We start from the raw sequence: 15,197 nt of genomic DNA on the forward strand, positions 1-15,197 counted from the left end.
ACTATGACTAAAGCTCATGCTGATGTAAAGTCTATTAATGATTGTTTTTCTGTTCTGCAGAGACGGCACTAAAAAAAATGCAACACTCAGATCCAAACAATTTCTTATGCTCAGTACACCAAAAGGTCCACGAAACCCAAAAGATGATGGAAATCATGACACAAGATTAAAGAAGTAGTCAATAACTTGGTTCCTGACAGCATGGAAAAGATGTACAAAAAGTTTGCCAATCTATCCTCTCCATGATATTTTTGCAAGAAAAGTGAAGATGAAGAAAATCAAGTTTGGACTGGAAAAACTAATGGAGATTCACGGCAAAAGATAGTTCTGGAAAAGCTAAAAAGGCACTAATGCTGGATAAGCTGATAAATATGAGCCACTTGTCCAAGAATCTGTTTAAAATTCAGATCTTCAATGGTGACAAATAAAAATCTTATTAATGGAGGAAAAATGACTAGGTAGAAGAGACACATGCATTCTAGAAAGAGTAAACACTTGTGTGCTCTGCCAAGAACTAGAATGATCTATCCTCAACCACCTCCCCTGAACTTAGCCCTGAAAGCCCCATGACAAACACAAAATAGGTGCTCAGGAAAAAATCATTAAACACATGAGGGACAGAGGATAAAATCTCTCCAGAGGCCAAAAACAGTATTGTGTTGAGAGCCAACCTCCCAGAAGAACGGAAAGCAAGCGGAAGGTACCAACTGTACCTATAGTAAGATGGCTCTCAGATGCTAACCAGACTAAAGTATTTGATTTTTTCTTGCTTGGCAACTTCTAACTTTTATCATGAATGTATTGCTTCTGTACTAAGGGAAGATACTAATGAGAATTTTTAAAGGTTCTACTCACTAAACTGGTTAGGTAAAGATGTGTTATTTAGTATTTCCAGTAAAGGTAAAGTACTGTTATCTAGGGAAAAAATTCAGACTGACAAATCATAGCAGATGCAGTAAACAAACATTCTGAAAGGATAATACATAAAAATTGTTGTCCTAAGGTTTGATTATCTCAAGCTAAGACAAAATTTTCAAATAGAAAGAATATTCATCAGTGTAAACAGATTAAGAATTTAGAATACAAGTAACTTTTTTGCTTTTTTTATATCTGTGAAAATTAATCTCAAGCAGCCTCCAGGTAAGTAACTGAGCCTGGCATAAAATAGTTGATGATTGTGAAAATAGTTATTTTAACAGTGTACATATCATTTTTATATGTGTGTGTAAATATATACATATATAAAGACATATAAAACTATAGTCTTGTTATGTTTATTTAAACCTACTACATTTTATCCAATTATTGAAAGTGCACATGGTGGACACTAAGCAAACAGGTCATGCTCTGAGATCAGGCAGAACTGTCTGCAAATTCTCTTATTAGCCATGACCTTGGACAAGTAACACAACCTCTCCATCACCAGACCTGTTTCCTCATCTCTGAGATGCATCGTATGTGATAAACCCTTGGTATCACCATTTAGGTTTAAAGGGTCGTAAGGCTGACCCTGAAGGTGAATACAGAAAAACACTGCCCCTGTGTTTCATTTCATCATGTGCCTTATCAACTACATTGGCTTCAATTCTTTACTCCTGTGGTGAAAAAAAAAGGGCAGTCCAAGTCTGAAGTTCATGTTGATGTCAAGAATTACTCATGGCCCGTATCTTTGAAAATGTATTTCTTTATGAAAAATGGGTCTGAAGTTAGAGAAAAAGTATCAATCTCTGATTTGAAATGCTATTTGGAAAGAACACCAGGTGCTTTCTCTCAAATGCCAAGGGTTTTAGTGAATCTCTCTCAGGCCTGTGTAAGAAATAGAGGAAATAATCTATGCAAAGCATTCATTACAGTGGATGCAGCCTGACAATGCAATCCATAGAAATTAAAGTTAACCTTTCAAAAATTTTCTAAATGAGCAAAATGCATATACACGAAGTTTTTACCTGAAAGATCATGCCTCGTGATAAAGCTCTCAGGGTTGGATGGGAATGCTCTTTCTCCCGTAGTAATGCGGCGTGCCACACAGATCATACAGGACTGCAAATCTACGACAAAAACTTAACCAAGTAAGCAATCTATGGAGCTGTTAAATACATCTATGGAGCTATTAAAATACACAAGGGCATGAAATTGAGTAAGCACTATAACAATGGAATTTACAAAACTGTAAGTTTGACTGCTACTGGTCTGATAAAAGATAAACATCATATACATGTGATCACTCTTACCTTCCCCCTCCTCCATCATAGCTCGTGGCTGAGACAGGGCAAAGCACTGCATGGTTTCGTATCTCTGGCGCATTTCGGGACTAGTGTTTATGTCTTCCAGAATATCATGTGGTGCTTTCATCAACATACGGCAATTAAACGTGTGGCTTTTTTGTCTCTGTGTCTCATTTGTCCAGGCAACTCCATTAACTTTGGAAAATAAATTGAAAGAAGTTTTTTAAAAGAATGGCAATTCAGTCCACGACCATCATCAAAAACTCAAGCTATATTTCCTCATTAGTTTTCCATAGTAACATCTACGCTAACACTGCAAGGTGGCAATACAACAGAGTTCCCCTTCATCCACAGTTTCAGTTGCCTGTGGTTGACCATGGTCCAAAACTATTAAATGAAAAATTCCAGAAATAAACAATTCCTAAGTTTTAAACTGTGCCTTCCCACCCCACCCTGCCTGGGACCTGAGCCACCCCTCCATCCTGCATAGCCATGCCGTACGTTCTACCCACCTGTTGGTCACTTCATAGCTCTGTTAGTTATCCGATCAAGCGGCTCAGTAGCAGTCCTTGTGTTCAAGTAACCCTTACTCTACTTAGCAATGGCCCCAAAATGCGAGAGCAGTGACACTGACAATTTGGATATGCCAAAGAGAAGATATAAAATGCTTCCTTGCCCTCACCAGCATGACTCAGTTGGTTGAAGCATCAGCCCGAAGACCAAAAAGGTCGTGGCTTTGATTCCCAGTCAGGGAACATACCCAAGTTGCAGGTTCGATCCCCAGCCAGGGCACGTACAAGAAGACAACCAGTCAATGTTTCTGTTTCACAGCTCAATCTCTGTCTCTCCCTCTCCCTTCCACCCCATCTTGTCTCTCTAAAAGCAATTTTTTAAAAAAGTCCTTGGGTGAGGATAAAAAATAATAATAAAATAGAATGCTTCCTTTAAGTGAAAAAGGCATGGGTGCATGTACAGAAAGACAGCATAGTATATATAAGATTTGGTGCTACCCAGTTTCAGGAATCCACCGGGGTCCTGGAACGTATCCCCCGAGAACAAGGGGAGACTACTGTACATAAAACACTGAAATAATCTCCACTGAAACGCAACTCTCACTGTGTATTTTGGCCACATGACATGCATACCATATTCTAAGTTCACAGAGGTAATATCTGAAAATTTTGCTATTAAGCATTTGCCTTTCTATGCAAATTTAATCACTTGGCTTCCTAAAAGGTACATTCAATTTTCTAAGACATGAAAAAAATTTTTTCAACTTATTCAGAAAATGTACATTGAAAGCCTACCTGTAGATTTTGGTAAGTTTTTAAGGAAATCCTTTCTGTCTTCTTCATGCAAGATATTGTAGACACTTGTGTTAACCAGGTCTTCTTGCTTATACTGCAGGTACTGTGTGACATTTTCTGACACAAATACAATGTTTCCATCACGATTCACCACAAACAGGAAACCATCCAATGCCTAAAGTAGGAAATGTTAATATTGGATATTATGGACTGCACTATATCCCCACCAAAATTCACATGTTGAACCCCCTAACCCTCAATGAAGACAAGGCTTTCAGGAGGTAATTAAGGTTAAACGAAATCATAAGGGTAGGACTCTAAACTAGTAGGGCTGGTGTCCTTACAAGGAGGAAGGGGCAGGGGAGAGGGAGACAGAAAGAGAGAAAGACAAATACACACACACCCCCGGGGATATACACCCATGAAGACAGATAGAAGGCAGCCATCTACACAAACCAAGGAAAAAGGTCTCAGGGGAAAAAAAAAGAAAAACAAGCCTGCTCACACCTTGATCTTGGATTTTCAACCTCCAAAATTATAAGAAATAAATTTCTGCAGTTTAACCCACCCAATCTGTGGTATTTTATTATGGCGGCCTTAGCAGACTAAAACACCAGCCTTGGTACTAAATAGAATTTTAAAAAACTACTGTTGATGTAACATTAACTGCAAACAACTATCAGGCACCAATTCTACTAACCTTAGCACCATTACTACAGGAATCTATAAAAAATAAAAAGACAGCCCTGGCCAGTGGCTCAGTTGGTTGGAATATCATCCCATACACCAAAAGGTTGTGGGTTTGATTCCTAGTCAGGGAACATACCTAGGTTGTGGGTTCAATCCCCAGTTGGGACACATATGAGAGGTAACCGATGTTTCTCACTTCGGTGTTTCTCTTTCACATTGATGTTTTTCTGTTTCTTTCTTCCTCTCTCTCTCCCACCACTTCCCACCCCACACCCTTTCCTCTCCCTCTAAAAACCAATAAACGTAACCTCGGGTGAAGATTTAAAAAAATAAAGAAGGACAATTTCAAAAAGTAAAGACAAATCTGTCAACATAAAATCAATTAATGTCTAACCTGATTTTTGAAGATGTCTTCAAAGCTTTTAAACAAATAAAAAACAATCACCCTTAGCACCTCCCATTTGCCACCAAGTCAAGCTACAGGAACTACACTGCTCCTTAATGAGAATTACAAAGAGAAGACTGATCAACTAAAAAGTAGCTGGAAAAACTAGGTGAAACAAAAAAGTTGAAAAGTGAACTTTATGAAGGGCTTCGGGCCCTGACTTCAAGTAAGAGAAACATTATGTAAGCACTGTAAGTTAATCATATCTATTTAAGACGACTACTTAGAAAACAGTGCACACTATGTCTTAAAACTTCCTGCCAGAAGGGAGGATGGTCGGTGAAGAAGGTGAAGGAATTGAGAAGTACGGATTGGTAGTTACAAAGTAGTTATGGGGATGTAAAGTACAGCACAGGAAATACAGTCAACAATATTGTAGTAACTGTGTATGGTGCCAGGTGGGTAATATTAGGGGGAACATTTTCTAAAGCATATTGTCTAACCACTATGCTATATACATGAAACTAATACAAAATAATACTGAATGTAAACTGTAACTGAAGTTTCTTTTTAAAATCTAAAATTCCTCAAGAATATAAAACTGTAGTATGCTTATGATTAATCACGCAAAAATGCAGAGTCTGAAGTACAAAAGTGCCCGAATACTACCTTTGACATTATGTGCTGCCTTTTCCTCTCCTGTTCGCTTTCTCAGTCTGCAACTACATTTTATAAGGGGCACTCTCTCCCCTGCGAACCTCCTGAGTTACAGATTTTGTAAAAATAAGAGTATTGTATCATCATATTCAAAATACTGAGTTCTGTCTCATAAAAAGAAATGTCTTTTCGTTCTCATTACCTGACCAAAATTTCAACAATTTTTTTAGAAATCGACACAGCTTACAGGATAGCGAAAGCCATGCACTTGCCTGAAGTAAAAGTGGTCCCAAGGAGTCTTTATCAATAACCCCTTGTCCTGTAGAAGATACATCAGCTTTCTGAACATCATCATCATTGGAAATAGCTTTTCCTAAAAAGACAGAAAGCAGTACTACAAATACCACATATACCAGTGACAGATTAAATTCACCTTCAAATAGTCCCCAGAACAGAGAAACACACACATGCATGCCTATGCACATACACAATTATTTCCTTATCAGGAAATAATATTTCCTGATTAAGACAGTGCTATAATTTTTAAATGTTAAAATTAAACTTCAGAGTTACCCAGGAGGGCAGAAAATAAAAATACCCTAAATATTCTCTCACTACTACATGTACTACTGTCCCACGGCTTCCTGAAAAAGAACTAACATTTGATATGGTGAGCAACACTGGCCTTCTTCCAATCCTCCTCGGTAACAGTTTCCTAAAGAGTAAAGCTGGTCAACTCATTTGTCCAGGTCCCATAGAAGCTAGCCTCAATTAGTAGTAGCCCCCACCTAAGCAACAAGGCAGCAAAAAGACAAATGTAAATACAGTTAACAAGTTCCTTCTAAAAGACTTGAGTCTTTTTCTTACTTTGTATTACCTTGTTCTTTTATTTGTCGAATCTGTCTTACTGTTTCCTTTAAAATTACACACTTATCTGGTTTGACATTGAAATTGTCAATATCACTAAGATTAGCAGATATCAGTTCAGCCAGTTCTTCAATATATTTACTCTCCTGCTCCCGTCTCCACTTTTCACCACTGCAGGTAAGACTACGAAGAGGAGGGGGTGGGGGGAAAAACCATGAATACGTCTATCACAAAAGAGTGGCAGGCAGAATCAGTCCCTACACAACATCATTATCTTCATATGTAAATAAACTAAATTCAGCCAATAAAAACTATGAAAACATTGTCTCAGAGAGGTAGTACAATACAGCAGAAATTCACATAAACCTAAATTCAAAAACTGGGGATAAATATTAATAATGAAGTTTTACTACAAACTATAGATTGTATTTTGCAACTATCACATTAAAATTCAAATTATATTAACCTTGGCAAATACTAAAATGGCTACCAATATCAGTGCATAAAATTCAGTATTTTATTTGTTTTTTAATCTTCTAACTTCATTCAGGAAAAGAATAAGCCTCATAAATGCCAAAATATAAACTTATAACATGTCTTAAAAATATTAAAAATCCTTATTTATAACAATCTTGGTTATCTGTTCCTAATTCCTACCTCTTCTGTTGAGAAATGCTTCTTACAGCACCACACTTAGTATAATATTCTCACTTCTATCTAAATCTAAATCAGCAAAAGCTTCAATTACATCATAAAGATGTCCATATCATCACTGTATCCCTCTATTTATACAAAGCAAAACAACAGTATTTAAAGAAAGACAAAAACAAACAAATAAAAATTTCCCAGAGAATTTAAATAACAAAGTTGGAATGCTATCTTTAAACCAAAAAAATAAGGGAAAGGGGGAGGAGACCTTGGTGAAACAGAAAATAAACTGCCTACCCTTGTCCTGGGGTATCACATGGCAATTTGCGTTTCCGTGAATCGGGCACCAGTGGATCCAAGGGGTTTTCTCCTAATCCACTCATTGTGAATGTACATCAGCAACTAAAAGAGAGTAAGATAAAAATATTACAAAATATCTGTGACTCAATAAAGGTACTATATGCCTGAATGACTCATATCATGTAATTCAGAACTACTTTCCCTAACTGGTTAGATAATTCTCAATATTCTTTATAACAAATGAGTATTCTGAAGATACCCTCAGAGTTCATATTCCACTTTGATTATACAGAATATCCAACCCCACGACAGAAATGTTCCTCAAGTGCTACTAAAAATGTGTACACTGAACAGCTCACAAAGAATTAGTCATCTTCTTCCTATTAAAAAGACAAAGAGACCACCAACTCTTTGATTGATAGAACCCTAATTTTATTTATACCCAAGTAAGCACAAATAAGGGCTCATCATTTGGTAAGAAGTGTTCAAGATAAAAGTCTAAATCATTTCAGATTATTTTCAAGGCAGCACATTTTTTTTCTCCAGATCATTTCATTAATATTTATCATCCAATATGTTTTTCTCATGTTACTTCAAAATAAACCAAGACTGGTAAATAACATGTAAACTCCATTACATTCTGCTTAGATGTACAACAATAAAACTCCAGGTGAAAGGAGGGATTTTGACAAGATCCATAAGCAACAATTATTTTAATATTAACTGATGGAAATATAATATGCTTTGATTAAAGTTTGACTAATAAAGAAAATAAATGTAAGGTGTTTCTTACTGAAAAAAAGAAACAGATTTTAACACTGAGGAGCTCATAATTTTAAGACTTCAACTAAACCTACTAAACCTTCACTTAGAGTTTTATTTGTCCTGAACTCTTATTTAGGAAAGTAGTCATTATTTTAAAGAATTCCAAGTCAACCAAGAAGTTCAAACATTCCAAACTATGTTTTCTGAACATGTTACAATGCAACTTGCATTCCATCTACATTCTGAGACATACATTAAGGGACATAAATTTCCACTAGGTGGCACAACACTACCAAGAAGGGAAATGAAATAAAAATGTAAAATTTCATACACGATGATGATCAAACTTAAAATATATAGCTTTAAAAAAAATCAAAGTCACACAATCAGTAATCAGGAGTTCTAGATTACGCCAATGTCTTAACAGATGCTATGGGTATGAAATAAATACCAACAAAATTTATCTATAATTTTGATAGTAAAATATAAAGGCTGGAATACTGAGATGTTTTCAGCACTTGGTGTTTTTCTTCCCTCACAACATAAGTTAAAATAAAGAAGAGAAAAAGAAGTTAAAATAACTGATTACTAGTGCCTTAATGTTAGGATTTTAAAGTATACTCAGAATGCAATCCAATCATAGGACACTCTCAAGCTCCTGACACAGAAAATTACTATAGTAGACTTTTTATTGAATCAGAACCCAAAGGCCCAAAATGTGTTCAATAGGAACACAACTGTGTAGACCTTTGAGCCATTTTTACAATTATATTCTTTGTGTGAAATAGTTCTACTGAAGAGTTCTATGCTATACCACTTACATATATGGAAAAAGAAAAAACACATTAACTTTACAGTCATCCCTCAGTATGCATGGAGATGGATTCCAGGGCCCCCCTCAGACACCAAACTCCATGGATGTTCAAGCCCCTTATATAAAATGGCATAGAACAGTGCAAACAGTCTGCATCCACAGATTCCCAACCACGGATCAAAAATACTGCTGGATACAAAGGTCACAGATACGGAGGGCCAACTATAACGTTAAGCAAGATATTCTATGCAATTACTTCAAGTACAGAATAGTTGAAATTTAGAATAACTTTCAATGCTATCAATATAATTGTACCTATGTCTATATAATTTGAAAAAAATTAGAAGCAGATCCAGGATAAATCGGATTTTACACAAGCAAGAATCTTATAGCAACTGAACAGAATTTCTTATACATAAATACTGTAGGCCTTTCCTATATGAACCAAGCTATGGTACATGTTTTAAGCTTAGACATGAACAAAATAAAACAAACTGCTAGAAAATGAACATTCCTAAGCTTTAATTCAGGCTGAAAAGCAGCAAAGAATTACACTGGTCAGCTCAAAAGCCATGAAAATGTTATATATGGCTTAGCAGCAATAACTAGCTTTCCTTTTGGTTATTCAAGGTTGAGACAGGAGGCAAAATTTTGATTGTGTACAACAAACTAGCCAGATAGACAAGGATACAGGAAGTACTTACTCCCTGTCCAAAAGGAAAAGATAATGATCAACAATGCTAGTGTCACTAGGCAAGCAAAAAGTCATTTGGTGGGGGCCTAAGAAAAGCCACGCCATGCCAAAATGGGGAAGAGATAGGTTACCCAGTAAATCTCGACTGGCATAGAGACCACCTAAAATATTTTACTTTTTCTAAATTAGTAAGGATATAACTTTTGTGGCTATAGTGCTGGGCATATCGCTTACTTTTTTGTAGTTTCTCATAGTGACTCTCCAAGGTCCGTTTTATCATTCCCATTGTACAGATACAGAAATCGCTACGTAACTTTCCACTAGATCACACACAGATATGCGATGACAGAGCTGAGACGACATATCTTCAAATTTTATAACCAATAATACATATGTATCAAACATTTCTTGGACATTTTATCTCACCATTTAACCATTTACACTGTTGAATCACCCCATCTCCAAGCAGTTAACCAGAAAATTTCTGGGCTGATCAGTAGGAGCACTAGAAAGTTACTACATCCAGGGTTAAGGGCATTCAGTATCAGGGACAGAGGCAAGGAACTGCTCAAGTTCAGCAGGTACTAAATGCTGCTACTCCCTTCAAGCCCCTAAAAACTAAACATTACAAGTCACCAAATTATATGCTCTCTGATATGGTCTAATTAATCATTGGCCCTGATTTCCACTTGAGATGACGAACAGCCAGTGGCTTATACAGCCAGAAAAAAAACTTGAGATCAGTAAAGCACAAACTGCACCCTAAAATAGTCTATCAAGTGTTTTTATTCTTGGATTTTGTAAGAGTAAATGCTCGGGCCGAGAACTCTCTGACTGTCCCACCAGTAATTTAGTTTATTGGTCAGGCTTGTTTCCCTGACTTACACAAGATATGATTAATATGTGAATTAGGGAGTGTTCCTGGGAGTCTCCTGAGAAGCACAGTAACTTAACAAAATTTTTCAAACGAATGTAGATTTGATTTATTAAAAAGTGCTTGAAGTACTAAAAGCAGATACTGCTCAAGCCAATTAGAACAAAAAATTGCCCTTGAGAAATTTTTGAGACATCTGTACATAAAGGCACTGCCCAAAACTAGACACTCTTACTCAAGCCACTGTAGCAGATAAGTCACCAATAGTTAGTCTAAACGTTTAATCCTACAAGATTATATCAAAGGTATCATTTCAATCTGTTGTGCAATTCCAAGAGAACCAGCACTGTGGCAGAAAGAACTGAACAAAACAGTCTGTGTGTTTTCAGGGTGCAGGGAGAGGCAAGGGAAGAGGTAAGCCACAAGCATGGAACCACTATGAAAGCTTTGTCCTCCAGTGAGTGTGTCCAACGTGTGTTTTAATTCTACCCTGGGAAAAAGAACAAGAGCTGCAAAGAGATAAGGAAGGGAAAGGGGGAAATTACCAAATAAAAACTAATTGGCAATATCCTTTTGTTTTATTGTTGATAACCTGTTATGTTTAGTAGGATAAAGCATAAACTACCTAATGCAATCTATTTTTCAATTTAATTCCATTCAGCTCAAACATTTACAGGCCCAAAGCCATTTTAGGTCCAGAAAACAAATGAATGACATCACACACTGCCAAAACTCACAGGCTAGCAGAAGAGGAAAACGTGTGAACAATCATAATTTGGTGTTTCAAATGAACGCAGTGTAATCAAGTGCATGGGAACACATCTGACAGGAAGCCTACCAACCTACAGTTTTTTTTTTTAAAAGGAAAAGTATATAAAGGTGTCTATAATAAACTATCTTGGTGCAGACATACGCTAGAAAATGCTGTAATCTCAGGTCCTGGTCATTTCTCTTCCTCTATCTATATATTATATATGTAAACTATATCTATTATAGTTTATAATGCCAGCAGATTTAGAAAGGGGCTACCAGAGAGCACAAAGTAAAATATCCTGTTTTTAATACATAAGTTGAGCTGAAAAACATCCGAATGTACATTAACAGCCACTTTATCCGCAACGTTTCATTCCTTCCACTCCTTGTGTATGTTTGCCTTTTCATTCTCAATCAACAGGCTGACTCCAAAGGCCCTTCACATTTATGCTCCAGTTTAAATCTGATGAAGGTGAACTCAAACACAAACTCTCCAAAGGCTCTAGTGCCAGAACTGGGCATACCCATTAGCCAAGACAGGTGCTGGTTGCAACTGGAAGCTTGCTGCCAAGAGACTTTTCAGCCCCTACATACACAACAGAGTTGAAGTTCACAAACACACACTGTGCAGAGGCAGTTAAGCAAGCCAATTCCATCCAAATCAAATTACCCTCTCCTGACAGCATACTAACTAGCTAGGTAATTCTTTAGTTGCTTTAAAGGTTACACTGACTCCTACAATTTTATGCATTGAATCTCTCTTACACGTAAGGACAGACCTAAATTTAAGCCTCATAAACCTGATTTCAGCTTCATCCTAAACAACAAACTATCAGTCACACTTCCTCCTCATCACCACCACTATCAGCAGCCACTCAAATGGCCTATGCTGAGGGAAACTTTTGACAAAGGATGATCACTGAAATATTTCCTATTGTTTTTAATCTTAGGTCCTTAATTTCTCTTTATATCTCCCCCCTTCATCCCTCTTCTATGTAGAATACTCCTAACTCATCCTTCAAAACCAAGCTGATCTGCCACCTCTGGTGAAAGCACTGCCAACTCTCCCAATTAGAAGTTTCCCCTTCTTTATCCTGATCACTTTTCAGACTTCAATTACAACATTTTACAACATCACACTCCTCTCCTCTTCACCCTTCTGTCTCCACTTTCCTCATACAACGCTAATCCATTATAAAAATGTGTATGAGACTTTTATTACAAAGTCCTTTCTTTTTTACTCCCACCACTATCCCCCCCCCCGCCCTCGCTCCTTTCTCCATCTCCCATTCTCCTCCTTCCCATCCTATTAGCTGCACTTTAGACCAACTCCACAGTCTTTCTAATATACAGAGATTTGGGAGGGGGTGGGAGAAATAAATACTTTGTAGAACATTTTTGCTTCTTTCTGACATGTCATTTTCACTTGGGTACTCCCATTCCAAAAAATGTAGTGGCTTCAAGCTGACTATCAAAACAAAACAAGGGTCTGAACTCTTCAGCTGATGGACTATGATACAGTAAAAAGATAATGGGATCTGTTGGAATCAAGACTGAGAGCTGAATCTCACTTTCACTAAAAGGTAAACTTTTGCCACCTGTAAAAACTGGGTATAATCACGCCTCACAAATTCGTTTATTGTAAGGATGAAAAGCAATACAAAACACTCATAGGGAATAATGGTGATCCCTCAGAAGTACACCATACCAAGAACAATGATGAATGCTCAGCAACACTAATTTTGCTCTCACTTGAAAAACAAATAGCTACAAATATCCCATATGGCAACAAATTAAAAAGATTCACACAAATAAATCAGCCAGGACTGTGCAGACTAACCTCAACATACAGGTAACTGATTACAATTCAAAAAAGTTTCTCAGTGAAAAAGTGTGGTGAGCTATAGCTAGTAGCTAACATAATGTCAGGAAAATAGAAAACTACTGTCATAAATATATGTGTTCTTGAGATAAAGAATCTTAAGGTATAAAGAATAAGGAGGCACAGTTTAGAAGACTCTAAAGAGGTCATCCAAGCACCTTCCAAGGTACTAGGTACACTGCTGGTTCTCCTTTATGATCTTTTACATTTAGATTTGTGGTTTAATTTTTCTTTGACAGACAAATATCTCTACACCAAAAGTACTGTTTATACCTAAGGTTGTCTTTTGACACATAATGAAAATAGAAGTAAGTAACAGAGAAAGAAAGGAAGAAGAGAAAAACAAAGTTTGCAGCCCCCCTGAGGTAAAGCACTACATTAAGCAGTGAGGAATTATGGGTATGAGTGTACAGAGCAGAAATAAAATCTGATGTAAATGTAATTAATAAGCAATAAAGATGTAAAGGAGAAATGATCACAACATGTGACCCATTCTCTCCTAATCCTTCTTTCTATCTGCCTCAGAGGAGAAAGACATTAGAAAAAAATGTTAAAACTTAAGAGCTACCAACATCAGCCACCTGGTAACCAAATGGCAGAGAGCAACAGAACTGCTATAGAAAGTGGTACTAAGCAAGCAATGAATGAAATGATACAGAGAATGATAACCATGGGTCAACTTCAAAACAGCTATTCCTGTACTGGAGGGCTTGCAGGGTAAAAAAAAACTTAGAATAACAAGACACTACCCCTACAGTATTGAAATTAGTCTGTCCACCAATATCAAAAACATAAAGAAGCTACGATGGATTTACTTGTGACACGAACATTACAAAAATTAACAATGTGGAAATATTAAGCTGATTAAAGCACTTTGAATTAATTTTTCAAAGAAAAGATACTGACAGTGGAAGAGAAAGTATAATGTATCAAAGGAAAAACCCATCTTAGCAAGATTTCCTTCTCTAAAAGCAAAGGGGTTAGAGCAGATGGTCTCTAACTCTAGCAAGGCAGACATGGCAAGTCTGACTCATAAGACTTCCTGAATGGGTCATCATCTTTACTTCAGGTTAGTCTGTGGCTCTTTTCTTGCTGTTTCCACTGTTATTTTTTTTACTTCTTCTGACCTCACAGCTTGTTACTCTTCACCAACCCTAATTCCACTCCTAGCCTAAATAACTTTAAATTCAAATGAATCCTTCTTTAAAATAATGTTTCCATCTCCCCAGACGTTACATGCCTGGAAATAGAATTTCTCTCTTCAAATAAATCTCCAAAAGTCATCACTGGTTTCAGGATCACAATGATACAAATGATGGCTGAGAATACACACACACACACACACACACACACACACATACACGTGTGCGCGCCTAAAAAAAATTAAAAGGTACTTCTTAACCTCATTTACCCCTTGGAGGGTGGGGTACCACCCGTGGAAATGTTAAAAAGCATCAAAGTCTAAAATGAACAATAACCTCAACAACTGACTCCCTATTCCCCTCAAAATATAACTACTACACCAAGTGGAACTAAGAATCTATGCCTCTAGGTTACAATTGTTCCACAGAGGAAATTTTCAAAGAGCAAGAATATAAAATACTGAGAAATAGGACAAAAAGAGCATTACCAAAATAATTTAAAATAAAACAGAGCTTGTTTTTTTATTGTTGTTGCTTTTCAAAGGTCAATTTCATGATTCATGACTTTAAAGAGCTTCTTTCTGTACTTCATAAAACCTACCTATGCGTGTCTAGGAAATGAAAACTGGGGGCACGTCATTATTGCTAGAGAACATCCAAAGCAAAATTTAATTATGAACTCTTATGAAATCACTCATACAACTAAACTGGTTAAAATCAAAACCCACTTGAGCAAGTATCTTAAGAGCAGTCACTTAATTAGTAGGAATGTAATGTACCATAGATGAGTATAGTGAATACTTCTGTATGATATATAGGAATGTTGTGAAGATAGTAAATCCTAAGAGTTCTCATCACAAAGAGAAAAAAACTGTTCTTTTTATTATATGTATGAAATGGTTGTTAACTGAATCTATTATGGTAACCATTTTACAATATATGTAAATCAAACCATCATGATGTATGCTGTAAACTTATGCAATAACACATCAATTATTTCTAAATAAAACTGGAAAAAAAGGTTTTTGTTTGTTTTTTTTTGTTTTCAAGAATGGTCACTATTCGACATACTGAGTGTTGTCCACATAGACAAAGGAGAGCAAATTCCCTATGCCATGTGCTTGAGATGAACTGCTGATCAAAACAAACAACGGTTTTTGCCTTAAAGGAGCTGATGACCCAGAGTCAAGATCA

At 36.6% G+C, this 15,197-nt stretch overlaps 1 protein-coding gene across 7 annotated transcripts in view; it reads right to left on the reverse strand.

Annotated features, from left to right (window-relative positions):
• The window catches only part of NCOA3 (nuclear receptor coactivator 3), a 96,762-nt gene that overhangs the window by 23,527 nt on the left and 58,038 nt on the right, over nt 1-15,197 (reverse strand). For all 7 annotated transcript variants that reach the window (XM_045833142.1, XM_045833147.1, XM_045833145.1 and 4 more), the window contains 6 exons: nt 7,077-7,181; nt 6,142-6,314; nt 5,537-5,637; nt 3,533-3,707; nt 2,232-2,420; nt 1,947-2,048 (listed from right to left, as the gene is read on the reverse strand). In XM_045833142.1, coding sequence (XP_045689098.1) covers nt 1,947-2,048; nt 2,232-2,420; nt 3,533-3,707; nt 5,537-5,637; nt 6,142-6,314; nt 7,077-7,162 — 826 coding nt within the window. In that variant the 5' untranslated portion in view covers nt 7,163-7,181. The remainder of the gene's footprint in view (nt 1-1,946; nt 2,049-2,231; nt 2,421-3,532; nt 3,708-5,536; nt 5,638-6,141; nt 6,315-7,076; nt 7,182-15,197) is intronic.

Source organism: Phyllostomus hastatus, unplaced genomic scaffold (assembly GCF_019186645.2).
Source record: "Phyllostomus hastatus isolate PE091 unplaced genomic scaffold, TTU_PhHast_1.1 phas_contig_17, whole genome shotgun sequence".
Lineage (NCBI taxonomy): Eukaryota > Metazoa > Chordata > Mammalia > Chiroptera > Phyllostomidae > Phyllostomus > Phyllostomus hastatus.